At 39.7% G+C, this 27,342-nt stretch overlaps 1 protein-coding gene and 1 long non-coding RNA gene across 2 annotated transcripts; one reads left to right on the top strand and one right to left on the bottom strand.

The window, feature by feature from the left end:
* The first annotated feature begins 2,909 nt into the window (after positions 1–2,909).
* LOC124181927 (T-box transcription factor T-like) lies at positions 2,910–24,608 on the top strand. Its single transcript, XM_046568651.1, has 6 exons — positions 2,910–3,063; positions 8,065–8,215; positions 17,711–18,020; positions 22,803–22,949; positions 23,362–23,884; positions 24,136–24,608. Exons 1-6 carry the CDS (start codon positions 2,925–2,927, stop codon positions 24,606–24,608), a joined length of 1,743 nt encoding a protein of 580 aa, XP_046424607.1. The 5' UTR covers positions 2,910–2,924.
* Positions 22,821–27,195, bottom strand: LOC124181932. The gene is made up of 5 exons (XR_006870666.1): positions 26,675–27,195; positions 24,475–24,613; positions 24,130–24,377; positions 23,265–23,844; positions 22,821–22,957 (listed from the first exon to the last, which is right to left on the bottom strand). It is a non-coding gene; the product is annotated as an uncharacterized LOC124181932 (long non-coding RNA).
* Between the last annotated feature and the right edge of the window lie 147 nt (positions 27,196–27,342).

Genomic DNA, 27,342 nt, shown 5'->3' with positions numbered 1-27,342 from the left:
ATTCTGTCCGTTAGATGATCGCGAAAACTGCCGAGTGAATAATCCAAAACCGACAGTAGTTGGCAGCCGAATGAAAAGGCGTTGAAATAAAGATTAGAAAGAGAAAAAAATATATATATATATATATTTTAACCGTGAAAAACATAATCGTTTGTTTATGAAAAAGTAACTAGGAGGAAAAAGTATATATACCTATATTTCTCGGTAAAACATTGAAAATCTATTAATTTCCAGTACGAACAAAAAGTTCAAATTAAACGGTACGGAAAAATTTTTAATGCCCGTAATTTCCATGAAAAAAAAATAAAAAAAAAATTCTACAAACATGTATACGAGTTTTGAAATTGCAATGCCGTTTTGTTTCCGAGGTTTTAATTTTCACGGTCAGTGGGGCAAATTAGCAGGTTACAAGTTTGGCAGGATGGGTAAAAAGGGTGTCCGTAAAGCGTTGGGAGAGGGTCTCTGGCGCCAAGTCCTAGGCAAAGGTACTTGGGGTGGAGGGCAAACGCCTTTTATATACACGTTTCTCCGTTTATGGATTTATAATGGACTACCTTGGGGCTAATGGTTAGACCTGAGCATGCAGCAGCAGCAGCAGCAGCAGTCGTAGCAGCCACGCGTACAATAATGAAGTATTATGGGTATCGCTTACAGTTAATCCACAGGTCCGAAATCCCACAAAATCCGCAACGATGGGTTTGCAGTTTTACCTTTGTACCGCACAACAGGTACGAAACTACCTTATTTTTATTATTATTATTTATACTTTTATAACATATTATTAAATTTAAAATTAAAGTTAAATATGTATGTCCCGAGGATGACTTTGATCAGAGTTGAAACGTTGACGGGAAAAATTTGTTGCTAATAAAATACCTACGTTTCCAACATCCGCCGCAACGATTGTACTGCAAGGTCGAGGTCATTTTCAAAAACAAAAAAAAAAAAGAAAAAAAAAAAAAAGAGCACCTTATACTTGTGCGTGGTACACAGTTTTACGGAACAGCGAGGTATTCGAAAAATCGTGAAATACCCTCGACGTTTGTACGTTGGTAGCACTCTAACATCAACCTAATTGCACTCCGGTGTTTTTCTTTTCCAATGAGTTGTCCAAAAAAACAAGTAAAAAAAAACAATCTCTCTCGTAAGATCGTCGCCGCGATAAGAAGCCCAACAAGCAAAGACGTATCTATTGTTCGTTTATTTAACCAGAAATTCAACGTTACTAAACTCGACCGATCTTTATCAATGTACAGTTACGAAGCCTATAACCGCAATTTTCTCCGATATACGGCCGGCAATAAAGCTACGTTAAATGTTCGAAGGAAATATGGAGTTTAATTGTTGTACGTTGACTTTTCGCGACCATATTGCGAGAGTTTCAGTTTAAAGTGCCATAAATACATGCCGAGCACGTTGTTATAGGCATATATATGTTAATTCTCAGAGATATCCTCCCCTACAACCCCATTTGCCCATTTTCTTCTATTTTTTTTTTCTTCCACTTTTATCTTTACTCTCTTCCACATTTTACTTATAGTACGATATCAGAATCCTGAATATTTTATCAGCTCTTCGAAACGTGTCGCAAACGTTCCGATTTTCATCGTTCGACACTTTTCCAAGACCCAAAATAAATTTTCTAACGGCAATGGAAAAAAAAAAAAAAAAAAAAGAAACAAATCCTCGTGTAAAAACGGCACAGAAGTAGAATTTTCATGATTCTTGTCACAAAATGCGATATTGGCAGCCCATTCTACGTAACCTACAGACCTCACATTTTGAGCGAAATCAAACTTTTCCTTATTCTGAAACACTCTGATACAAGTATATTTGGCCATATATTTTATTACAAAGAAAAAAAAAAAGAAAGAAACGTGTCGTTTGCTTCACTCGTCACAACGCACGTATTTCGAATACTTACATTCGTCGATTCGTTAATTAAAATGTTACATGTTTCGCGCGCGTGTGTGTGTGTGTGTGCCTGAGTACGTTTATCAAAAAAAAATCAGTAGTTTTCCGAGTAACGGTCAAGATTGCCTTCGTACTTCGAACGCTTCGTACTTAAGTATATAATCGAACCGTGTATGATTTTTGAGGTAAAAATTCCCTCCCATTAAACGAATTCACGAAAACTTACAGCGCGATGCAGGTGCGACGGTATAAATTTATCGTATCTAGGTGTAAAGTAATTATACTCGCGCCTCGTTATTATACCTCGTATACGTATATATATATTATTTTACGTACATACATACGTACATATATATATATATATATATATATATCTAGCAGCGAGCGTCGCCGTAATGCACAAGTCGAGAGATCGTCCATAGATACAGCATAAAAGTTTTCCCTCATTTATGACTCAGGGGTCTAAGCTTCGGGCCAATGAGAAAACTGGGCGTGGCTAATTTCGGCCAATCAGCAAGCCGAGTTGCGGGGGTGCCAAGTTCGAGGATACGCGGCCACTGCTACGTGAATGAAACGAAATTTCAGTCGAGCGCCAACTGTTGCGCTGGATGGTGGAACAAGTTCCGTACAAATTTCGAACACAAGTTTGCCCCTCGTAAGGTATCTTCGTCGTCGTAAAAATAAGAAGATCGAACGGTGTTTGGAAAAAAAAACAAACCGCTCGTAAATAATTTCACAATTTTTCGGGCTGGATTTTTTTTTTTTTTTGTTGCGTACAAGCCGATGTATTTCGATGTTATTTCTTTCTTATGTTCGTGTGCTTCGATACATTGAAAAAATCATTCGATATCGGTTTTTACGTGTGTTTTTTCAACACGTGCGCGTAACGATTGTCTGCATTTGAGTGGTTGCGAAAAAAAAAAAAAAAAAAAAAAAAGACAGAAGTAATAATAATAATAATCACATAGAAAAAAATCAAGGAAACACGGTGATAAGAGACTTTATTTGAAATGAGCCGCATACCGCAGTTGGAACTGGCCAGATTCCCACCGGCCAGTGTACTTCATACCCAACTTCAGATGCATCATCAAATGCTTTACCGGCAGCACAATATGACGCACCATCATCATCATCATCATCATCCCGCAGGTTCGTTGGTAAAAATTTCTTACGTTTTAGAATAGCAGTAGACGCTTGCCATTGATGAAATAGTTTATTTACCTTTGACGTAGTTATGTATTTGGATATGGTAAAATCGATGCTTCGTTATTATTATCAAATTTTAGTCGAGCCAAGTTGTAACGATCGATGGAATTTTGTCAATAGTTAACAAATCGTATTTGGCTGAAGTCAAATTTCATAGTAATAACAAAACGACTATTTCACCATATCCAAATGTACCTTTGTCGACGGTAAGTAAACTCTCAGTAGCTCACTGAGTTACTTGAGCAGCGAAGTTTTCAGTTTTCGAATACGCTTGTCGAAGAAAACTCGTCTACTTTCACATTCGATGATTCGAAATGTGTCTCAAGTGCGTGTTGCGCTCGGCTAATTGGATCACCCATTCCAAGTACGCCGGCTCTTATTACAGGTAATTCGAGGCATTCCAAAAATCGACCCTCATGATCGGCTGTTTTATCTATTTTTCAATCGTGGTGTAGTGTGTATGAAAAAAAAAAAAAACGTCATCTCTCACCGAGCTTTAGATTTTTCGTACCACGGATTCGATTTTTACCGCTTCGAAAAATACAGAAACCAATTTTTCGAGCGAGTATCCCTAATCGATTATATTTAAATCTATTTCATTAATTCTTTGTTAAAAAACGAAAGACTAAACAAAATTGCCGATGGCGAGGGTCGTACGTAGGTCGCTTCGGTTTGAAATGACATTTACATCCATCCAGTTCGACCTCTCAATAAGAACGCTCGCAATTAGAACGCCTTCGTAATAATCCGATCGGTAATGTGGGACAAACGTCGGTAACTCAACCATCTGCATACGTCGCCTATAATATCATCGAATTTAAAATTGCCTCGGCGTGATTAAAAGGATCCGGCATAATTACGTCTACCGTGTCAGCACCGTCGCAAATCCGGAATAACCCAGCAAATTGCATAATCCGTAATACGTTCGCAGTTCCCTTGACCAATTTTTTACATGTGCGTGTACGGTAGTCCGACCTCTCAATAAGCCCGCTTCTTCGGTTTCTCGCTCTCAGCATCCCTCCACTCGAATCTGGCAGGGTCCTATTGAGAGGTAGCGGCGCCAAGAAAGAGAGAGACGGAAATCGAATGGTGCGGCCGACGAAGAGGACAAAGTGGGGGTACCTCATTTCCTAAAAAAAAAAAAAATCTTCCACTTGGGGGTGGTGGGAGGACTTACAGAGAGGTCCGACCGTATTTCGAATAGTTTACGGTGTTTTCTTACATTCAAAGGTATAATAATTCACGGTTCGGAATGCCGTACATAATTCGTGCTGATCACTGTATTACCGACGGCTTAGCGTACAAACTATCGGCCATTGCTGTTGGATTAATCGATTTCTTCGATTAATCAACGATTTCGGATTAATCGTTTTCTTTTTTCAATCGATCGACCAATCGACAGTTTATATTCACCGTTTCTTCGATTAATCGAAGTTGCCTCGCAATAATTCTGCAGGTCAATCGGCGCCAGAATAGAAACCATGACGATTAATCGATCATTTGGTAAAACGATCAATCGAAGCTGCACAACACTGGTATTCGGCTGTTCAAATCTCCTCTCGCGCGCACCTTTTCCCATCATATTCTCAAAGACGCCCCTTACGTGGGACGCAAAGGGGGGGGGGGGTGAAAGAGACTATTACCCGCAACGGTCACCTTTTTTTTCCATTTTTTTTTTTTTTTTTTTTTGTCTTAACCCAAGTCAAACACAAAAGACAAACATCTTTATGCCATTAGGAATAAAAACTAACAACGCGATAATAGTTCGACCGGTAGTGTGGTCTCGGAGAGACGGGACAGAGAGAGAGAGAGAGAGAGAAAGAGAGAGAGACGGTGGGCAGATGTTACTTCGTGTCAAACTCTATCTGTGTATAATAAGTATAGGTGCAGGGCCCGTAATGTGTGTACAGCGCGGGCAAGCAGAGAGAGAGAGAGAGAGAGAGAGAGAGAGGCTGGGTGTAGTCAAAATCCTGGAAGAAGTCCTGCATCATCGGGTTTTAGTCTGGCCCCCGCCGGGGGAGGTTGGGTAGGTGGGTTTTGTCGCCATACCGCAGACCCGACCCCCTTAGGGACGATGAAAACGCTTCGGGAACACGGGACGGTAGTTTTCTTTCTTTTTATTTTCTTTTTCTTCTAGCCCCCACCCCCTCCCCCTTATTTACCTTAATTTTTCTTTGTTTTTGTTCGTTCCGTAATGGTGCTCCTCGCGAGTTGCGAGATGACAGCACACTTACGATGATGTTCCAGGGTGGTTGTAAGCGGGGGCTACTGCCGATGAAATTTGGTGAAGAGATAAAAGAGAGAGAGAGAGAGAGAGAGAAAGGGGGAGAAAAAGAGAGAAAAAAAAAAAAAAAACTAACAAATTGGAGAAAATTGGTGGGACAAAACAAGCAGCTCCCTTATACTTTGCGACAGGTTAATAATATTCATATTGAACCGCGGTATGTAATCATCGTTAATCTTCTCTGATTCACTCTACAATGCAGGATAAACGAAACGGTCTTACCGAGGGTCTTGTTCTCTTTATATATCAGGGTGGTTCGTTTTTTTTGACATTTTTAATGTGCCGGTGAAAAAATTTGTGACAAGTACTGAAGAATAAAAAAAAAAAAAAAAAAAAAAATGCACAAGTCCGTAAGGTGTACGTATAAAAATGAAATAAAAAATATTACGATAATTGGTAGCGATCTCTAAAATATTTTCCTACCTCCTCCAGGTTTTACGACAACTTTTTTTTTCCAGTATTTGTCACAAATTTTTCGGGTGACCACCATAATATACGTATATGTACAGTCCTACTTATGAATGAAGAGTAATTAACTCTGTCTGTAGCTGGTAATCGATTATGTAACAGATTTTAACACATTTCTGGTCAATCACTGATGACGAATGTCGTTTGTTGGTTGTGAATGAGACTACAAGGTTCACCGCCCGCTTTCCGCTCCTCGTTTATACAATCATCGTTACCTAGATTCCATTTATCTCCTACATTTCGCGTAACACTTGGCCGCGTCTTTATACGAAATAATTGTGGGTCTCTTTTTTCAATGTATCCGTGGAACCCCCAAACGAGGGATCGAAGGAAGAGTAGGAGGAGCTCATCGGTGACCCCGGGGACTGAAAGTCCCATTTTCCATGACCGTTCGTCGCGACCATTCAGTCGTCTTTATCTAAGGGGGTAATTCCGTTTTAATGGTTTGTTTGTTTTCTTGAGCTGCCTGCCTGCCTTCCGTCGCGTTGAAACCATCAGTCCAAAAGGTGGGATTCTCTTATAAGCGTTTCTTCCTCGCGTGTGTGCGTCTCTAATAAACGTTACATCACAAGGGGTGAGGGGAAGGAGGCACTTGGAACAGAGGCCGCGAATTATAAGTTCATTAGACACGACGACCTCGGTGGGTCGTGTTCGTTCTCCTTCTCCGAATACATCTTCCGACACTTCCAAATCCATCGTTAATGTCTCTCTCTCTCGGACCATTAACCACCAGGATTTTTACAGACAGATGTTGAAACGCAAATTCGTATTGTAGGTACACTTGGGTCCAACGAATCTGAGGCGGATAATTTTTTACACTAGACAGTTACGTTGGCAACACTAAGAAACCTGCAGTGCCATAATCGGCCGACCGCGAAACAAACTCAATCTCAATAAACGTAACATAACCCACGACCGTCGAATCTATCCTTAGAATTAACGTGCCAATCCAACAAGTCATTATCTTCGCGGTACTCTAAGGTTAGATTCGACGGTCATGGGTCATGTTACGTTTATTGTGATTGAGTTTGTTTCGCGCTCGGCCGACCGTGGCGCTGTAGGTTTCTCAGTGTTGCCAACGTAATTGTCTAGTGTAAAAAATTAGCCGTCTCAGATTCATTGTCTCCAAGTGTACAAACGTTTTACACTTTTTTTTGATCCAATTCCTTGTGCATATTATAGAAAATGGGTTAAGGTCCTAACGAGTAGGTTCATCCGTAAAGTGCCCCCATAAAAACAAGGGGGGGGGGGATGACGACGATGATGATAATAATCAACGCACTTCTTCGTCCGGCTTCATGTCCACTTTTGCTGTTAATATCAATTCAATTTGTCGATCACCTTGCGTTTCTTTCTCTCTTACGCGGGCGTTTTGTTACACCGCCAATGGATGATTGGTACAGTTTTTACTATTCATTTCGCAAGGGCCGTTGTATCCTGAGACGCCGTTTTTGGCAGATCAAAGTACACCGCGGTCTGGTCATCCGTGTAATCGTTATCTCCTTCTTAGCCGTGAGTACAATGAGTCGGGGCAGCGACGCCGAGGATTTCTTCTTCTTCTTCTTCCGCCTCTTCCAGAGGACGCCGTCAGCCCCCAACCACCACCACCACCATGGAACCACCACTTGTCCTATCTCCTCTTATTATAAATACCCATAATACGCACTCGTTCGCCAGACCGGAAGGACAAGACACTTTTCTTCTCCAGCTCTCCCTTCACCCGTGTCAATTTCACCGCACTTGCGCTCTTTCCAGGCGAACATTATATACCTAGATCCATGATGTTTTGTCATGACATGTATACGTATATACACGTACGCACACACACATAATACATTGTCCATTGAGATGCGCGGATAATCCGGAACCACGCTGTGTCTTCGCCAGTTTTCTTGTTGTGTATAATAATGTCCGCGGTGTGTACTTCAGGTTCGGAATGGATATTACACGCTTGGAATAAAATTTGAAAATGGAACCCTGCCACCTTTCTATTCATTCCACTGTATTCCACCAGCATTTTCTCTCACGATTTTCAAAGTTTCTCCCAATATACATTTTTTATTTATGTATGTTATTTTTGTCTGTCCGGAAAAGAGACGTCATCTTTTTCATTCACTGCACTATAGTCAGTGTTTAAAGTGCTTTTATTAATTCGTAACTAATACCTTTCCGTTTTCCTTTCTTATTTACAGAGGAACTGACCAACAACGGATGGCTTTTACCACCGACTCCTGGCGCCGGACCAACGCTACCCGGCAACGTATCGGTATCGCTTCAAAATGCCAAACTTTGGCAACAGTTTCACGCGGAAACAACGGAGATGATAATCACGAAATTGGGCCGGTGAGTGAAAGACTATGAGTAAAATGTACCAGGTTAAACTCTTTCCAGCGCAATCGTGCCGTCAACCGATGATGTTCCTTTCTTTTTTCACTCTTTCATCCTCCCTCACCGCCAAGATCTTGGTTTCCTAATTTACGTCCCAGGGACGCCAGGGATCAGTGTGAAACTCGTGAATAATCCAACGAAACCAAGGCACAACAGCCTCAGCTGACCTAAGCCGAGCTGACCTCGTTACCAACACCGAGTCCCGATACCCGGACCTTTTCCTCCATTCGACGTAACCATTCACGCGGCTATAAGTGCGCGGATTTCTCACTCACTCGGTGTGCATGGGAAGGGAGTCGGGCTGCCATCGGCTGTTTAAAATTAAAAGAATACACCCCGACATCCAGCGGCTCTTCAGCTGCCAGACCGACGCTTCCAGGACGGCCACGACGACGCGGCGCGTCTCGACGGCGAGACGCAGGCGCCTCCTGTTCGGGACCTTCGGGACCTCCGAGATCGCGCTTTGGGACCGGCACACGCATGGCTGACTCGGCCCTTTATATATATATATATATACCTATGTATATTTAGTGCTGCTGCTGGTGCTGTTGTTGCTTACCGGGATGACTGCAGTCACGTCGCTCTTTGCCAGACTTGAACCCCGCCGCGCCGCGCGGTCCCTTTGACATTTACCAACCGCGAAAATTTGGTGAAACACGTTAATTGCCCTCCTGGCTCCACGTGGATATACGTATAGACACTATGCAGAGATAACGATGATCGCACGCGTACGCTTGTTTTATTCTTATTTTCTTTTAGTTTTTTTTGTACGCGGATTTTTTTCCAACACCTACCTACCTTCGTTCGTGCGGACATAAATTTGTCCGGTACGCGCGAATACTTTTTTTTTTTTATTTTTTTTATTCGCATTATCATTCTTACGTACTAAGATTCGACCGTCTAGTGAACAATTGAAGTCGAAGTGTCTACAATAATTTATTGACTATTTGTTGTTTGGTTTTTTTTTTTTTTTCTTTTATTCTGTAAAACCAAAGTTCGTTTATCACGATACTTCTAATCTTCCAATCTAGCTGAAATTGATTGTGTATATATATATATATATTGTAACGAACCAGGGGTTACAGGATAAAAAATTATTAGGAGCGTGAGATTACGAAGCGAATAAAAAACAGTCTGGAAATTAAATTATGAGGAAAAAACCCTGGTGAAAATGATTTTTTACAATTTTCTACGAATTATTAGGGAATGTGACGTAATTTCGTACAATTTTGTGCTAAAGAAAAAAAAAAAAAATTGTTTTCGTATAAAATTGTAAATATGTGTAGTTTTACATAAAAACTTGTAGGTTATCATGAAAATTAGTATTTTTGTGAATAAAAAAAAAAAAAAAAAAAAAATCTACAAGATACTACGAAAACTAACAATTTTTCACGAAAAAACTATCCATATTTACAAATTTGTAAGAACTAATGCGAAATGTTTCAATGTCCGTAAAAATTCGTAATTATGGTAGTAGAAAATTTCACCAAGGATGCTTTAATGGAAATGCGTGTTTGAGGTTTTAAAAGTCCGAAGCATGACTGTTTTAACGATAATACCGATTGACGCAGGAATGAAAACTCCTCAAGTATCTTTTATCTACGACGACTACTACTTATAGATAATTAGAAAGGGTTGTAAAACTGGTGATTTCACCCTTTGTAACAATATCGCGTACCTTTAACAACAGCGCCGAGGGGATCGGAGATATAAATCGAGAAGCGGGATAGGTACATGTGAAAACGAGAAAAAAAAAAAAAAACAAACAAACAAACAAACAAAAAGAAAAGGAGAAGAAGATCAAGAAAATATAGATCGAAATGAATTAAAAAAAAAAAAAAAAAAAAAAAGGTATCGGGGGAAGTAAAACATTGGGCGGGATCATCGAGAGTTTGGGTCTCACGCGCGTTCGCCCGGTGGGGGGTCGTCTCAAGGCCCAGATATTGTGGGCATATAACCTATAATGCGTGCAGCGTGTATGGCCAAGAGAGAGAGAGAGAGAGAGAGAGAGAGAGAGAGAGAGAGAGAGAATACGCAGGGTGGCGGTGGTGGTTGCATTGCAGCCATCGGGAGCCGGGCCACCACCCCGACCGGGGGTAGGCAAAACCGACGGACAGTCGACAGACAGTCGCCGGCCGGCGCCTCTGAGACTACTTCTTCTTTGTCTTAGGACCGACGACTTAGGGCCGCCAGGCCTCCTCATCTTCCCTCCTCTTTGCGCGGCCAAACGAGTCGCATGCCTCGCCGATGACCAGCTGAGATCCCCCGCATACCAAAATTACGCTGTACCATTAACCACCCACCACCCATCCAATCGATCTTTCGCTTTCTCGGTTTAAGATACTTAGCGACCCCCCTCCCGAAGTCGAAGGAAACAAGTGAAGCTATTTTCGGGTGATTTACACTTTTTTTCAACCTGAGGTATAATAATTAAAATCGTCGTGTATTACAGCGGTAGAAAAATTTTACTAAACGTAATGCCCCGGCAGGTTCACTTTTATTTGTTATCTGTTAGTAAATAAGACGTAATTTAAAAAAATTTCAACATTTAATTTGGAATTCTCCATTTTTTTTTTTTTTTTTTCATCTGGTACTACATTGAACGATGGTTGGATCAAATCAAAAATATTAATGGAATTGCTGGGATATATTTATTTTTTTTTTCATCATGGGTCCTGGTTTTGACCGAGTATACTTGCAAGTTTGTGATAAGAAAATAGAGCCGCCTAGCTTGTCTACACGCTTGTAAAACGCACTTCTGTTGGCGTCGCGTCGCCGCGTCCCTTCAGCGTCTCCCCCCCCCCCCCTAAAATATCCCCAACCGGACCCAAACCGATCGGAACTTGGCTGGCTACGCTGATTTAGAAAGTCGGGAAACGCGCCGCAGATATCTTCGCGGACCCCGGAGATCTCGGGTCAGATAAGCTGCCCGGAGGCCCGGGAGTTTTGGGCCCGAGGTGAGATCCTCCTTCGTTACTCCTTCCGTCCGTGCATATCACGCAACTCACTTCGTGTCATCGAATTATTGTTGTTGTTGTTGCATACGTACAATAACATGTTGAAGCAGTGTCAAGCCTTTCGCTTTTAATTTAGCGGTCCCAAACTTTTTGATTTTTTTTTTATCTCTACTCATTTTGGTTCAAACTCTCATCCCGCAACCTAAAATCCGGTTCTTCTACTTTCGAATTTCAATTTATAAGACGCGCGACTGTTCTGCAAGAATACCTAGCTATGCACTTGGGACAATTTATACGTACCCAAAATGCACTCAGCCCAGTCCCGGAACTAATTACAACCGCCGTTTGTGCCGACCCTGCTATTATCCAGTTCTTCCTTGGTCCGTTCCGTTGCAGGGTTACGTTTATATACCTGTGCTTCTTTCTACGTTACTATCTAAGAGACGGGTGAAAAGGTTTTTCCTCAAGGAATTTGGGCCTTGCTGTTTATGTTTGGTTTTTGTTTTTTGTCTACTTTCATTATTCAGTCTGTTTGTAAAGAAGACGTACCGAAAACGATTCCTGATTCTTTTTAATCCTTGCACGCTGCGTAGCTGGATGCAGCGCAGCGACAATTTTCGACATTTCAACCCTAGAACGGTAACGTTATTATTTTTCTTTCGCCTGTTTCGGAAACGAGGTGGTGAAAAAACGTTGCAATTTTTTAAATTCCATCTCTCTGATTTTCTTCATTTTTTAACAAAGAATCACGTGGGCCGAGAAACTTTTTCCTCAAGTCAAAAATTGATGTATCTCGGATTGCAAAACGCATTTAAGCAATTCTCTCGTGGCGGGAAATTTAAATCCGCTTGGGATGTTTTTTCACCCGCCGTTATCGTTCTAGGGTAAATATTCAAAAACATTTCAATCTTATTATTACAGATGTGTAACACATGAATATCCATCGAGCTTAACATATTTCCATCGCCCACGTAAGATACAAATATCGAGTGATTTCGGAGAAATTATACAAGTTGCCAGAGATAGCTGACAATAATGTTCCGCGTGTTCTTTTCATCGCCTACGTTAAAAACAAGGTCCGGTACGTTGATTGTAACGCTGCAAATTCAACAGAATCACGGAAGTCGAGGGAGGCGGAGTACAGTCGTGGAAGAAAAGATAAATTAATTAATTTTGCGAAGCGGTTGAGATAATTTGACAACCGCTCGTACGCGCTTGTAGTTCACGCGTGTCTTGCTACAGGATACAATTAAATGATAATTTAGAGAAAGATTTCGCGCAATAACATGGATATAGTAAAAAGAAAAAAAAAAAAGACAAACGGGTTATGTGTCTAACTAGGTATTATTTGTCTAACTTGTCTAGCGAACCTTGGCCTAACTATTTTGCATTCAGGTTAGAACAATATTGTCTGCCAAAACAAGTTTAAAAGAAACAAACTCTTCCGTTAAAAATCATTACGATAATTCGAATCGTTCGATCATATTTTACATAAACAGATTAGGTATAAACCGTACAAATAAAAATTAAAATAAATGTCTTTTGGCCATAGGTGGCGTGACTGACGTCAAAGACTCGACTTTTCGGAATCTAGAGTTTAGTTTTTTTTTCGGGAGAAAATTTTTGCAACACCTCGATACAATACCGAATAGGTGTACGTATACCTCCTAGCCAAACCTTAAGTACCACGTGTTTGCCACATGCCAATTTTTTTCTAGGTTAGGTTCTAGCTTTGTGTCGGTACACAGGCTATGCAGCAAAGTCGCATGCTGCAGGCCAATTGAAACTGATCAGTACTCCGAGGGACGCAAACGTATTACTCGAGAATCATTCGCAATGACCTCATACTCTTAAAATGTTTCTCGCTTACCTTTCTGTCTTTTTTATTTATTTTTTTCACTTATTTTTCACGTCCATTGCGTGCGGTTTGTTTTTTTTAGTTAATTTTTTTTCAAGCAACAGCATTAATATTACAATTATAGACAGCACTTTATAGACAGTTTTTAATCGTTTGAATGAGAAAACTCTGAAATTAATCCTAAAGTATTACAAAGCTCTCATCATGCATTATCGTTATACATTTATAATTAGCTAGTCGAGCCATGCTGTTTGCATTTTTGAATTCGTATATGTATAAAAGGACTTTGTGTCCGTAAAATTTACAAACAAAATATAAACATGGAATGAAAATTGCGCTTTCGAAAATACCGTTTGCACAACAGTGAGTCCCAGTTTAGGGGGTTGAAAAAGTCGGCGTTGCAGCAGGGTGAGGAGGGAGAGGTCGGCTTAAAGTGCAGGCGCCGTCAAGAGGGCGTCAAAGATGCTTAAGCCTTGTCTATGCTTTTCTATATATACACGCACAGACGCGTAAATACGACTTGACACAACCGCGTGGAAAAGTCCGAATTACGGTTGTCGCCTCGGTGAAAATTGGGCCCGAAAACCCGACGCGTCTATACATATCTATGTGTCTACATATAGATACGTGCCAGGGTGGTTCGTTTAAAAATTTGTTTTTTTTTTTTTTTTTTTCCCAAGTTGCCACTCGAAAAATCTGTGACAAATACTGTAAAAAAAAAAAAAAAAATTAAAATTGTCGCAAAACCTGGAAGAGTTAGGAAAATATTTAGAGATCGTTACAATAATTATTGTAATATTTTTTACATTTAATTTTTACGTGTACAACTATTACGGACTTGTGCATGTATTAGTTTGTTATTTTCGTATCGTTGTCCGATTAATCATTGTTCATGAAAATCGGTACTGAAAACTAAACAGGGACATTATTGTTTATGCTATATTCATATTTCGGTAACAAAAACTGTTGTCCAAATTTCATCGCGAGAGGATTAAATCCTTCGGATAAAAGACGAGAACAGACAACTTTGGAATTGTTTAGCGCAGTTTGGTGTTGATTGAACTATTGATCGGACAACGATACGACAAAAAATAAAATGTAATATATATATATATATATATATATGTGTGTGTTAAAAGCATTAGTCACAAATTTTTGGAACGGTACCCTGAAAAAAAAAAAAAAAACAATACATCCGTGTAATGTCTGTGCAAATGTGCCGGTCTGCAACAAGCTTGCAGGTTCGCAGGCCTGCAAGTCTGCAAGTCTGCAACACGATTGTTCTCTCTTAACGTGGCGCCGTCGGCAGACGTCGGTTTTACACCCTGACTGACGCCACTCGACGCCAGGCGACGAGACGCCAAAATTCTGATTCCCTACACGCTTCGGTCACAGTAGCTCAATTGTTGTAATTGATAGCTTTATCACACTGTTGGAAAAATTAAACTACATACAAATATCCCACCAGGTTCACCGTTATGTTTTTGTGTTATTTGTTATATTCAAATACGTTTTTGTAATATCGACATTTAATTTGTCATATTTACGTTTTTTTTTTTTTTGTTTTTTCCGTCTAACAACACACTTTTTTTTTCAATGTTTCAACGAATCCGAAAATTTTAGCTCATCCTGCCGGGACGTTTTTTTCTTCTAACCGAAAAATCGCAGGGGAAGCTTTTAAGGGCGGTTTTCAAGTTTCTCACTTGAAAAACATATCGTGTTATTACGTATGTACTTGACGTTGAAATCTAGAAAATTTATCGTAAAAAAATTCAGACTGACATTCAATCTCGATTTGTTCTTCTCCTTCTTCTTCTTCTTCTTCTCTGATCTTTATTTTTCCTCGATATTTTCAAATAATATTTTCAAATATATATATATATGTATATATAATTCCAAATTTTTGAGGAGGAAATTTTTTTTCAGAGAGGTGAAAAAACCGAAGACGCAAAAATTTCAGGAATCCGAGATATGTGCCATATATACGTATGGCTTGAAACGGTTTTCACTTTCTTTTGTCTTCTTTTTTATCCTACGTATATATATGTGTGGTTGTATTCCTATCTCAACCTTAACCCCGCATGCTTCCTGCATGGTATATATATATATATATAGGTATACACCAAACTCTTGAAGGCGTGTCTTACGGTGCAGATAAAAGGCGAAGTTGCAGAAGCGGCAGCAGCAGCAGCAGCACGACCGAAGCAGATACCATAATACAACAATTATCACCGGTTCCTATCGCGTGGCAGACGATGCCTTAAACACATAGTACATATATATATATATATATATATATATACTTCCTGCAGGCGTGGTCGCGACGCAGGAACAGACGCGGAATCTGGCACGCGCGGAGTGATCAAGAAAATATAAACGAGATGATCCATACGCGTTGCGATAAGACTTCTTTTTCCGTACCTCGTCCGACATCGAGCCGAAGTTAAAGATCTTCACTCTCATCGATAGAACGTTGCGTTTTTTTTTTGTTTAAGAATTTTTTTCACCGTCGAACGAAAAATAAAAAGGCTCGACAACGATCGCGTGACTAGATTTGACGGAAGAAAAATTGACTGAAAATCTTGTAACATACGACGTTGTAAAGGTTGTAACAAGGTTTTCGAATCGGCGAGGTATACCCGATTCCAAGCGCAAAACTTACGTCATGAGCTCGAAATAGGCGGGAGGGATGAACGGTAATTACGCGAGCAAATACCAAAAACTACCTTTCACCTACCCCAGCCAGCAGAACTAAAAGCATGGCAGGGATTTGTGACTCTTTTTAACGGTGCGGAATTTTCGTAGGAGCTTGACTTTCGGACTAGTCCTGCAAATGTTTCCTAAGTGTGTCCGCTTATACCTATGCATAACTGTTGTGTACCGTTTACACGGAGCCCGATCTTTTCCCATACCCATTATTGCTGATCCTGCGATAATATCGGAGGAATAATCGCTGCACTCGGCACTCAAGTTGCAGTGGTTTGAAAATTCTTCTCTCTAAAAGTAGGAATTATTGTACGTGAATAACCAAAGGGGGAAAAAAAAAAAAAACGAAAAAACTTATTGCAGCACACGACGGATGTGGAAAATAATTTTTTCTACACGCGAGATTTCGGAACGGATAGAGAGAAAAGTAAATTTTGTTGTAATACCGCAAGTTGGAGAAGCGGATGCTACGCATTTTACGTGCAGTATGTATAAAAGTATATATATATATATATCTCTGAGTGTAAGATAAAGAAAAATCACTGCGGAAACGACATGCGTTATGTACGCGGTTATTTATCGTACTTTGTCAGGGAGGCGGCGGCGCGGGGCGGAAAGTGCGGGTTGGGGGGGGGGGGGGGGGGGGAGGGGGGCGAAAACAACTCGGGTAAAATCTTTTAATCTGTACTGGTATTTCCGGTGAGAACGAACGACGTTAACAGGAACCACTTTGCAGGTTTTTGATAACGCTGATGGTTATATTATATACATACATACGCATTGTGTGGCAGCATGCGGCGTTTTCAACGATGACGATGACTAATTACGTGGTTAGAATAAAGATTGTCGTGAATTTTTCTACAAGGAAATTCCTAGGGGCTTATATCCGTCGGATCGATAACTTTATAAGCTTAAAATTGTAAAAGCTATTAGTAATAGATTGGGAAAATGTTGAACTGGCCAACGTGAAACATCGTCGTTTGAATATCAAGATGGCCGCCGGGTCGACACACCTGCGATTTAATTATCGCTCTAGGATGAGTTTCGGCGAGTATGAGTTACCGATTGCAATTTTTAGCGGTAGAGAATAACGGCAAGAAGATTTTGTTCATCGATTTACCATCGGTGGAAGTTTCTAAATATCGTTAAAGATCATTATCACCGGCACCCGAACGTCATGTTTTCTTTTGTCTTTCCTCCGCTCCCCACCCTGACTCTATTCCTGTTTATTTATTTATTCACTTATGTTCGACACTAGAATCCATCTTGACAGACGTTTCGAGGCGTGTTTAGCCGCACTCACACCAAGCCATTAAATCTCACGCCTCGTCTTCCGGCTCGTCGGAGGCGCTGCAATTAGCAATTACCACCGAGCAATTAGCATTATAGTACATTAGTTCGGACTTTGAGTTCCGGCTACCACCGATAGCGCCGAAAACCGGACTGATTGTCATCCATGAGTATCGAGTTTTACGATGAAATCTCGCTTCTCCCTGGTATTAAACGTACGACAGTTACACGTATGTAAGGTGGTAGGTAACAGAGAAGGCGATCGATCCGACGATTACAACGACAAAGACATTTGTCCCTGATGATTTATGCCCGAAGAATACTTAGTCGTAAAATTTTTCGAGGAACTTCTAATCGTAGCTTCTTCTTTTCATTCCAATACACCAAGGCCTTCCGCTTATCTCCGATCACTCGCTTCTTCCAACTTGGAAGAAGAACTTACATAATCGGTCGGGCATTTCAGTTTCTATAATTAGTTCTTATTACTAGTCAGTTCTCGCTGTTCTTCAAACCCCTTTCAGAATTATTGTTATTATTATCATTATCATCGTCATCATTATTATTATTATTATTTTTGTTTCGTCCAATCAACATTAACGTCCGAATTGAATAAAAACGTTTTCCAATTCAACCTTCCAGCCGGATGTTTCCGTCTCTTCAGCTTCAAATCGAGGGCCTTGAACGACGCGGACGTTACTGTCTTCTTTTGGAAGTAACGCCGGCGTCCCGACGCCGTCACAAGTACCTCGGCGGGGGCGGAGTAAATGGCGGATCGGTAAACTCCGGCAGGGGATGGACGACCGCTGGACCAGCTGAACCTCAGCCACACGTTAATCGCAGGGTTTACCTTCATCCGGACAGCCCGGCGACCGGTTCCCACTGGATGCAGCACCCAGTCAGTTTCAATAAACTCAAGTTAACCAACAACGCCGTCGATCATCACAGCAACGTGAGTATTTTTTTTTTTTCTTCCTTTTTTCTTTCTTTGTTAACGTTGTCCGACGTACATATATTTTTCACAGTCGTGTTCTATATTGAGAAAAATTTCATTTGTTACGTTGACTGGAAAAATTGAGCAGAGCAGGTATCGTTAAAATAAAAAAAAAAAAAAACTGTTGGAATTAGGAAAAACGAGGTGCGCGTAACCATTTTGCGCCATCGTCGATCCTTTTTTGGTTATTGAAACGCAAAATCATTTTGTTCGGCTTACTCGACTTTTTTTTAGTCAAACGAGGCTTTAGCGTCAATTTATCGTTACGCGAGCGTTAAATTTTCGCAACGGTTACAATTATGTGAAAGTTTAATTCGTTTGTTTATAAATCGGTATGTTTTTTATTGATAAAAACTCGAGTAACCGGCTGATCTATAATCGACAGGAAACTCGTACAAATTCGTCATTCGCATGTCAGCGGAAGTGAAGCATGAGTTTTAAAAAATTTTGCAACGTCGTTGTTTGTTTTTCTTTGTTTTTTTCTCGTCATTATTGCATTTTTACTTGCAACAATTGCAAGATCTACTTGCGAATTATACGTTGACTTTTTACACGGACTAGACTGCAGAGCTTCGGGCTTTCGAGGGGTCTACGTTTTACATGGAATAAAATTAAGATCCGACAGACGGAGAGAAAAAAATTCTCGTTCCCTTTCACGTTCGATGGGAATTTCGGTACGCGGCTTATGGCGGCTGTGCCTTTGATACCGCCTCCTACCATAAAGCCATATCAACCTTCCTAAATTCGATTTACCGTCACTGGGGTGGGGGGGGGGGGGGAGTATGCGGGGTAAAAACTGGAAGCCAAAAGAGAGCGCGTGTTCGGTTAACTCTTCGAATTTATCGTAGACTAGAAAAAAACCTTTCTAATCGTTGTGATAAAAGGGCTGCGCAAGTATTACCTGTACGTTCAATAAAAATGGAGGGGGGGGGGGGGGGGGGGATGACGATTAGGATGATTCGAGAGGCGGCTCTTTACCGCACACGCTGTGAGTGAAAAGCTACATTTGTCGCGATAGGATGATTTTCTTTACTTCTAGGTGGGCCCTGCCTGCTTTCTGTGGACTGACCCTCCACCAAAGGCCCAACCTTGCCGGTCTTGTCGCGTTATTATCTGTTACGACGAACGCACAAGCATTAGTCGGCTAGCTACCGTTAGACCCGCTGCCGAACAGATAAGACCCTAACGATCTCGGTGCTCCGACTGGCCCATCTTCTTGGGGATCCGCTCGGGCAAGGCCCAAAAGTTGATTTCTAATTCTCGAATCAACGCGGCAAACCTCGATTCATTCCTCTTCGGAATATACGTGTCTTCAGTCGTACACCACGTGTCGTCTTCGCATTATGACGAGCCGTACTAAAACCGGACTCAAAGCTTAACGATCAGCGCTTCGATTAATTTCGATGATAATTATATACGTATACTGCATTAGTTTGTTTATCGATTCAGGATTCATTTACCGATTTATGTATAATCGTACAGCTTTTAACGCTGTAAGATGCAAGGTAGGATTTATCATAAGTCGGTGGATCACGTGATTTGTTACATATTAATTATTATACGTAGGTATATTATACGTTACATTGAACGAAGAACGTATTTTTTTTTTTTTTTTTATAGGGAATCGGACGACGATCTAGAAAATAGGAAAAAAAATATCTCGTCATTTTACGATAAATCTGTTATTTCGAAAAAGTTATTTATCGTCAAGGATCGAGAAAGGATCTTAAAACGACATTTTGAAATAGTAGATATTTTACGTAAAATGATAAAAGAGACCGTTTTTTTTTTTTTTTTTTTTTTCCTACTTGTTTGTAGCGCGGCGTTCAATTCCCTTCGAAAAATTACGTTCTATGGGTCTTATCGGTACGCTAATGCGTTTACGTGTCATAAAATTCCATGGTTTACAAAAAAAAAAAAAAAAAACTATCTCCCACGTTACTTAAATTTGGGGAAGTATTGTAGAAAATCGCGACGAGGCATACATCTAAATATTAATAATTATCAAAAGCTGAAAATTTGAGACGGCATCTTTTTTTTTTTTTTTTTTTCATCGTCGATTCGAACAATATTTTCGACTCGGAGTTTGAAATGATGAACAAATTTGTTTTTTTTTCTCTTGCGATGCGTGTGCCTTTTTACCATCGTCCTTTCACGAGACACGTGCTCTTCCGCGCATGCCTGGTTTCTGCACCAAGGATATCCACGTATGTGTACGATACACACACACACACACACACACACACACACACACACACACACACACACACACACACACACACACACACACACACACACACACACACACACACACACACACACACACATATATTTATACACGCGAAGCGTTATAAGAATGCGGAGAAGTAGACCTCCCATGCATTTCTCGGGCATGTCGGACTTGGTGTTTCCACCGTAATCCGAGACCACAGCCCAAGCACCTAGACAAGAAGCTGTCTAAACACTAGCGTCTTAGATAAACGGCCCCCTTATTATGCGTTATACGTGCTTGTGTGTGCGTGTTCTATACGCACTTACTCGCTTACTTTCTTCTACTTTCTTTTTCTTTTTTTTTGTGTTTTTTTTTGTACGTACGCACGTCTCGATGCAGCTTCTTTAGGCAGAAACATAAGCAGCGGCAAATGTGATCTGCTGCTCGGCTTTCGACTGCGGTAGGCGCGATTTTAACGGATAGATGCTTACGATATATGTTCGACTTTTTTTCCTTGTAGGTGTTTGTGCGTACGTGTATGTGTGTGTACGAGGCTTGAGAGAGTCAGCGGAGTACAATTTTCAACCCTCTTAATATTGTAGTTTATTATGTATACAGTACGCTTGCAAAGAACGGGATAAAAAAACGCGCATACGTGAAAAAAATTAAAATTAGTTTTCTTGCTGTTACCGGAAAGTCTAATATCCGTTACTATTCATTCTCATTACGATCGCTGTTGCTGTATTTTCTTGCAACTGTTGCGAAAATTTAATGCTCGCGCAACGATAAATTGACATTGACGTAACAAATGAAATTTTTCTCAGTTCGCGTTACATACAGGATTTCATTTCCGACACAACTCTGGCCGCAATATTAATTTGTAAATTCCGACTTTTCGGAACATGCGTTTTAGAGAAAAATTTGTCATTTTCGTCCCGCTTTCGAGGTCGAAAAAGTTAACTTTATGGTCGAGTCCGGAATAAACAATGTTATATACATATCCGCATTGGGGTTGATTGAATACCTCCCCCCCAATTAGAGACTTGTATATTTTTATCTAGTTTCCTTTCGCTTCTATAACTTTTACCATATTGTCATTTTAACGTGTGCGTATGGAAACGATTTACGGTAATCCAAGTTTAAATTTTACGGTTTTTATTCCTTGTAAATTAATGTTTTTTCACGAATAGAACTTCACTGCAAAAGCACGCACACACATATATATATATGTATGTATATAATTTCTTTAATAACGCGGAGCAGTTAGCTGCACGAAGGGCTGTGGGAGTGGGTTATTATTGTTATAATTGTGAGAGGCGTTGTTGACCCGATTAAACCCAATATTTTTCACAGGCAACAATAATTGTCGTATAAAATCCCTGCGGGAAGTCAGAAATGAAAAATTGACCGGCCTTTTTGCATCGCTAAAATTACTTAAAACTAGTTTTCAAATTATTTTCATTGGGTTTGTAGGAAAATTGCAAATTTCTACTCGGTTCTTGTATCGATATATACGTATATAGTCATTATTATAAATATATAATAATTAAGTTATAACGAGAAATTGACGAGGTAATATCGTTGATATTATATTATTAGATATGGTGAAAAAATGTAACCTAAATGGCAAACGGCAGCTGCAGCTTCGTTGATCACGGAGGCAGGAGGAGAGATTTTAATTTCAATTTTCTGCAAACTTTGCACGCATTGCGGCGAGCTGAAGCACAAGAGTCTAATTGAGATATATGGGGATAACACAGAGATTACCGCGTATCTCGTCTCCTCTCTTAATAACGCGCGTAAAATCACTTTGAGCAATATACGTGCGAAGCCGCTGCAGTGCAATAAAAAGTTCGACTTGCGATAGATTCTTGCAGTTATAGAAATTTACGTACCTGTAAGTTCGTTTCGGCGAATCTTTTCTTTTTTTCTTTTTTTTTTTTTTTTTTAATTCAATTTTCTCGTTCTATTATTATTGATAAATATCATTTTTAAAATTTTGGGTCATTTCGTCGTATCGATTTTCGGGAAAACCACTGCTAATTAACGGTATATCACTGATCCAATCTCTTTTACTTAACGAGCCCGAGTCTGATCGTCACATGTTATGATACGAAGAAATCACATCACCTGACAGTAATTGATGTACTCGTGTGTGGAGGGTTTTTTATGACATTACAAATCAAATAACCGTTCGGAATAATAAGGCGGAACAATGTAAAGAATTTCTTTATCTTCCAGAATTGATATTCAAATGAACCAGTCTTACGTTCTATACATTGAATAATAAATTATCACAACCTTCATTTATTACTTACTTTTTGTTTTCCTTTATTGTTGTAATATTTATGTTGGTAAATAAGTTTTTCGTTGATAGTACAAGCAGCGGGTCAATCGCACATTGAAATAAAGAAGCAAACTTTGTTTAATAAGACAATTTTTCTCTTTCATTAGGCACGTGAGAGGAATAAAAACGACCGTTGTAATTTATTGAAAATTAAACGACATGTTCTTTTCTTCTTTTTCAGGTCGTCCTGACGTCGATGCACAAGTACATTCCTACGGTTTGGATTGTTAGGTGTGACGATGTATCCAGGCTGACATTGCTCTTCACGCAGCCAGCCTCGTCCTTCTGTTTTCCGGAAACGGAGTTTATCGCGGTTACCGCATACCAGGTAAATGCCTGCAGGTCGGAGAAGCGAAGAAAAAATCGTTTAAAAAAATGATAACGTAAAACGCAAATGAAATGAAAATTGAAATTAATCTGAGTAAAAACTAATCACACTTTGGCTAAGATTTTGTTTTCCATTATAATTTCTATTCAACGCGTAGTATAAGAACGCCGTTTTATTCGTGGTATAAACAACATTGCTGGAGTTGTATCAATTTTTTAAACGGCTTTATTATTCATAGCTTCAAGAATTTTTTCATTGAAATTAACAATAAAACGGTAACATGGCGCATATTGGATCGTCCAAGCTGTAACTTACCCCTTAAAAAGTGTACGTCAATTCGTTTTCCCTTAATTTCTATCGCGACTAGTGAAACAATTTCTGAGCCTCGTTTTGACCCGTCATAATTTCACAGAACGAGAACATCACGAAATTGAAAATCGATAACAACCCGTTCGCCAAGGGATTCCGTGAGACGGGTCAGTCGCGTTGCAAGAGAAAAATGCAGAGCTTCGATTCGTCGGAAGTTGACGAGGATCACCTCCCGCATCACGCTGGAGTACGGGAAGAGGACGACGAGGAAAACATGACCTCCTTGGAATCTGCTTCGAACCCTCTGCTGCCCCAGGTCTTCGACGAGGATCAGCGTCAGCGGGCAAAACGGGTCGCCAGCGAAAGCGGAAGTTTCGACGACAGCGGCGTCAGCAGCTCGTCTTCCTTGGCCGATAGAATAAGTCCTCAGTTTCAATTGAACTCCGACAATAACCGGAAGAGCTCTGCCACACCGGCGCCCTTTCAGCCCCCGCTTCATCGGCCTTGGATAGACCACGAGGAGGAGAACAAGGAGAACGCAGGGGACGACGGCGTCGCGACGCCTGATTCGCAGAGTCATCTTATTCTGCAAAACCGGCATACCACCGTCGAAAACAATCAGAGTGGTTAGTTCGACGTTATATCACTGTCAAAAATTTCTGTATGGAACGCTTCGTACACTGTATATATTCATTTTAAATTTAAGACAAGTACGTAAAGCAATTCGCGTCGCTGTATCGAGAATTTGTAAATTTGCAAACTGATTTTGTAAATGTGTAGTACATTCACGATAATCTTTAACGGTTGAGTTACGCATATTTTTTCCCTTATTTCGCGCAGTTATAGAACGTTTTTAATGCATTTCATTTACCAACAGCGTGGCAGCAATACCATAATCATCATCATCACCAGCAGCAGCAGCAGCAGTATCCCTCGTTCGTACAGCCGGAAGTACACCATTATACGCGTGACGTATTTTCACCACATCATCATCGTCAACAACAACAACATTTTTCGCCGGCCGTCGAGTTCGCCAGAATTAATCAACATATCCAGAATCACTATCAGCAGATGCATTACGGACAGTTGTACTGCAGCCAGATCAGTCAGCTCCAAAGACTTAAGAATATAGCCATGCAATTCAACTCTCCACGTTTTACTCCAGCCTTGACACCTCGGTGCTCTGACATTTCTCCACCGAATCCAATCCTCCTACCTTTTTCCCCGAGGGTTAATAAAGTTGCAATCGCAAGCCAATTCGACCGTCACTCTTGTCCGCCTCTCAGCTCGCCTCCATCGCCTTCCCTTTCATCCGTGGCTTCTATCGACGGGTCCTCCGCATCTAGTTGAGCTTACTATTTTTCCATGACAAAAAAAAATGATTGTTACGCCTAGATTACGCTCATTTCTACACGCGATGAATGTCATTCTTTTTATTACCTTCTCGCGTTGACATTCTTTCGTAAAGGATTATTTCCAAACTTGTGAGACTGACTAAATATTTTGCAATGCATCGTATGATATTACGCGTTTAGTTGTATAGTCATATACAAATAGGTTCAGCTGTATAAAAATATATATATATATATATATAAAATGCATGCCAACCAGAACTACTGGTTTCCAGTATTTCGTCTTTCTTTTTTTTTTTTTTATACAAATTTCTGACAATTGCACTCTTCTCATGGTCGTTGCATCGGAATTTTCACTATCGATGTCTAAATTCCGAAAGTATGGAACGAATACAACTGCTTAGGGATGCTAATTAATCGAATGTTAAAACTTGAACTGTTACCTTGAAATTCATATCGTTAGCAAGTACTATATCACTTAGCGTAGCATTAATCTGTAAATATAGATATACCTTGATAGAATTACCGATATAGATATATTTAGTGCTCACAGGTATGTGTTCAATATCACATACCCGTCCTAACAATCGCACTGATGAAAAAATGTGTACTTTTGCAGTTTTTATTATCTCAATTGCACATGTACAGTACAAGGTATGTTAAGCAGGTATTAGTCAATGTAAGCCTGAGAGATGATAGCACTGTTATACACATACTTTTGTATATCTATTTATAATGTAAGTCAAAGTTTATATATTTTTTATTGTTATCACGATTATACTTTAACGAAAGTTTTTATTCTTTGTTAAAATAAATAAAAACAAATTTTCTTAATGCAACTACAGTTACTAGACATCGTTTTCGTAACGACTATAATCGAGGATATTAGATTTATATTCAATAAAATTTAGGAAAGTTGATGAAAATGTTAGCGCCTGACTAAATACAACTAGACATACAAGTGTGCACGCGGCCTATTCGTCAGGCGCTAGCTGAATCAATCATTTGTTTATTAGTTCGTTTATTTTGAGTATAAAATTTACAAGTATATAAAGTAAAATAAAATTTTATTTATTACCTGTTGGTACAACTAGACTATAAACTAAGAAACTTGTAAGTTAAGACTATAATTATTAAAATATAAAAATAAGATAGTTCAATATTATCGAATTTGTATCGCACGCGATTGTAACGTTCGATGTGACTTTAGATTGCATCACGATTGTCATATCGAACAAAACAATAATATTTCACGTACTCGCAGAGTTTCTCGAGCGAAAATTTTATCACCTAGTTCTCAAACGTAAGCTAGGTCAGTAATTATATTCAAATTCACTTGGCGATCGGATTTGAAAACCAATGAGGTAGAATTTCCTGGTGAACGTTAAACGATTAACGATGTTATGTTATACCGAATATTTCTTTAACACACAGACACGCAAGCCGCGTCGTTGCTCGGGTTAAATTAATTAAATATGTCACCAATCCCTCGATTATATAACTTCAAATTACCTCATTTCACAATCAAAGTCACGATCACTTGGGGCATGAAAAGATTGATTCAAAACAAAGCGGCTTTTTACGGAACATCTCGTATTAAGCATTGACGTGCTAACTACTCTGATACATATGTATGATACACGTTCGACGATCAGCCGCGGTCATTAGTATATCTTATCGAGACTTCGTTCTATTATGATAAAAACGTCTCTTTTCAGTACATAACAGATACGTTGCACAAGAAGGGTGACAAGAAGTCAATGACGGCTTTTACGAAGTTTCCGAAAATCGGCATAAATGTCAAACATTCACATCGTATAATTGACACGCAAGTACGTAGAAATACTCGTATATTGATCATTCCATAAAAAAAAAAACACGTCAAACGAGTTGATCAACTTGGATTAAAATCTTATACCTATATTATTATTATTATTATTATTGTTATTGCGTCGATAAAAATTTTCGCAAATCTTGTTACGAGATCCGTAATTTCGGCAGCGGTAACGACCTTGAAGGTTTTGCTTGCGTGATACGTATAATAATATAAATTGATACACCTACCTAACTAAAAAATTAGTAATACTGCTGTCCGTTCACTTTTTGGCTGTCGCGCGTGTTGATCAAGATAAACATATTACGTTTCAATCTGTTTTACCGTTTGTTGTGCGGTTATTGCCGGTTATTTTGAATTTCAAATTTTCACACTCGCATATAATGCCACGTGTAGACTTTCCTTCTTCTACCTTCCTTTGTACGTACGCATCGTATTCCGCGATCGCTTATGCTACTGCCATTAATTCCATATTTTTTATCCGCTTGGAACGTATAATTTCATATCAATTATTCGTGATTCAACTTTTTTCGCATGCCTTGTTTTTTTTTTATCCGTCTATCTGAGTCAGCCGCATGTAATTTCGTTCCCTTCGACTGTAATTAATTCACTTCTTGATATGGGACCACGTCACACTAGTAACACCACGTAAACAAAAGACGTAACGTAATAATAATTTACCCATCAATTGAATCGACGGCGTTTTTATTTTGTCTTATTCTCTCCGAAGAACAGATCACTTCAGGTAAAACCTGTTTGTGTAATGTTTGTCGGTTCTGCGGAATCCGAATCACGTACATGTGTGTTTTATGAGGAACACATGCAAATATACATTAACCTTTGGCGGTAGTGATCGAGCAGTTTTTAGAACTATATTCAAAGCGATACCTTTTTCCTT

This window comes from Neodiprion fabricii, chromosome 5, assembly GCF_021155785.1.
Source record: "Neodiprion fabricii isolate iyNeoFabr1 chromosome 5, iyNeoFabr1.1, whole genome shotgun sequence".
Lineage (NCBI taxonomy): Eukaryota > Metazoa > Arthropoda > Insecta > Hymenoptera > Diprionidae > Neodiprion > Neodiprion fabricii.
This window is presented reverse-complemented; position numbering and strand designations above follow the sequence as displayed.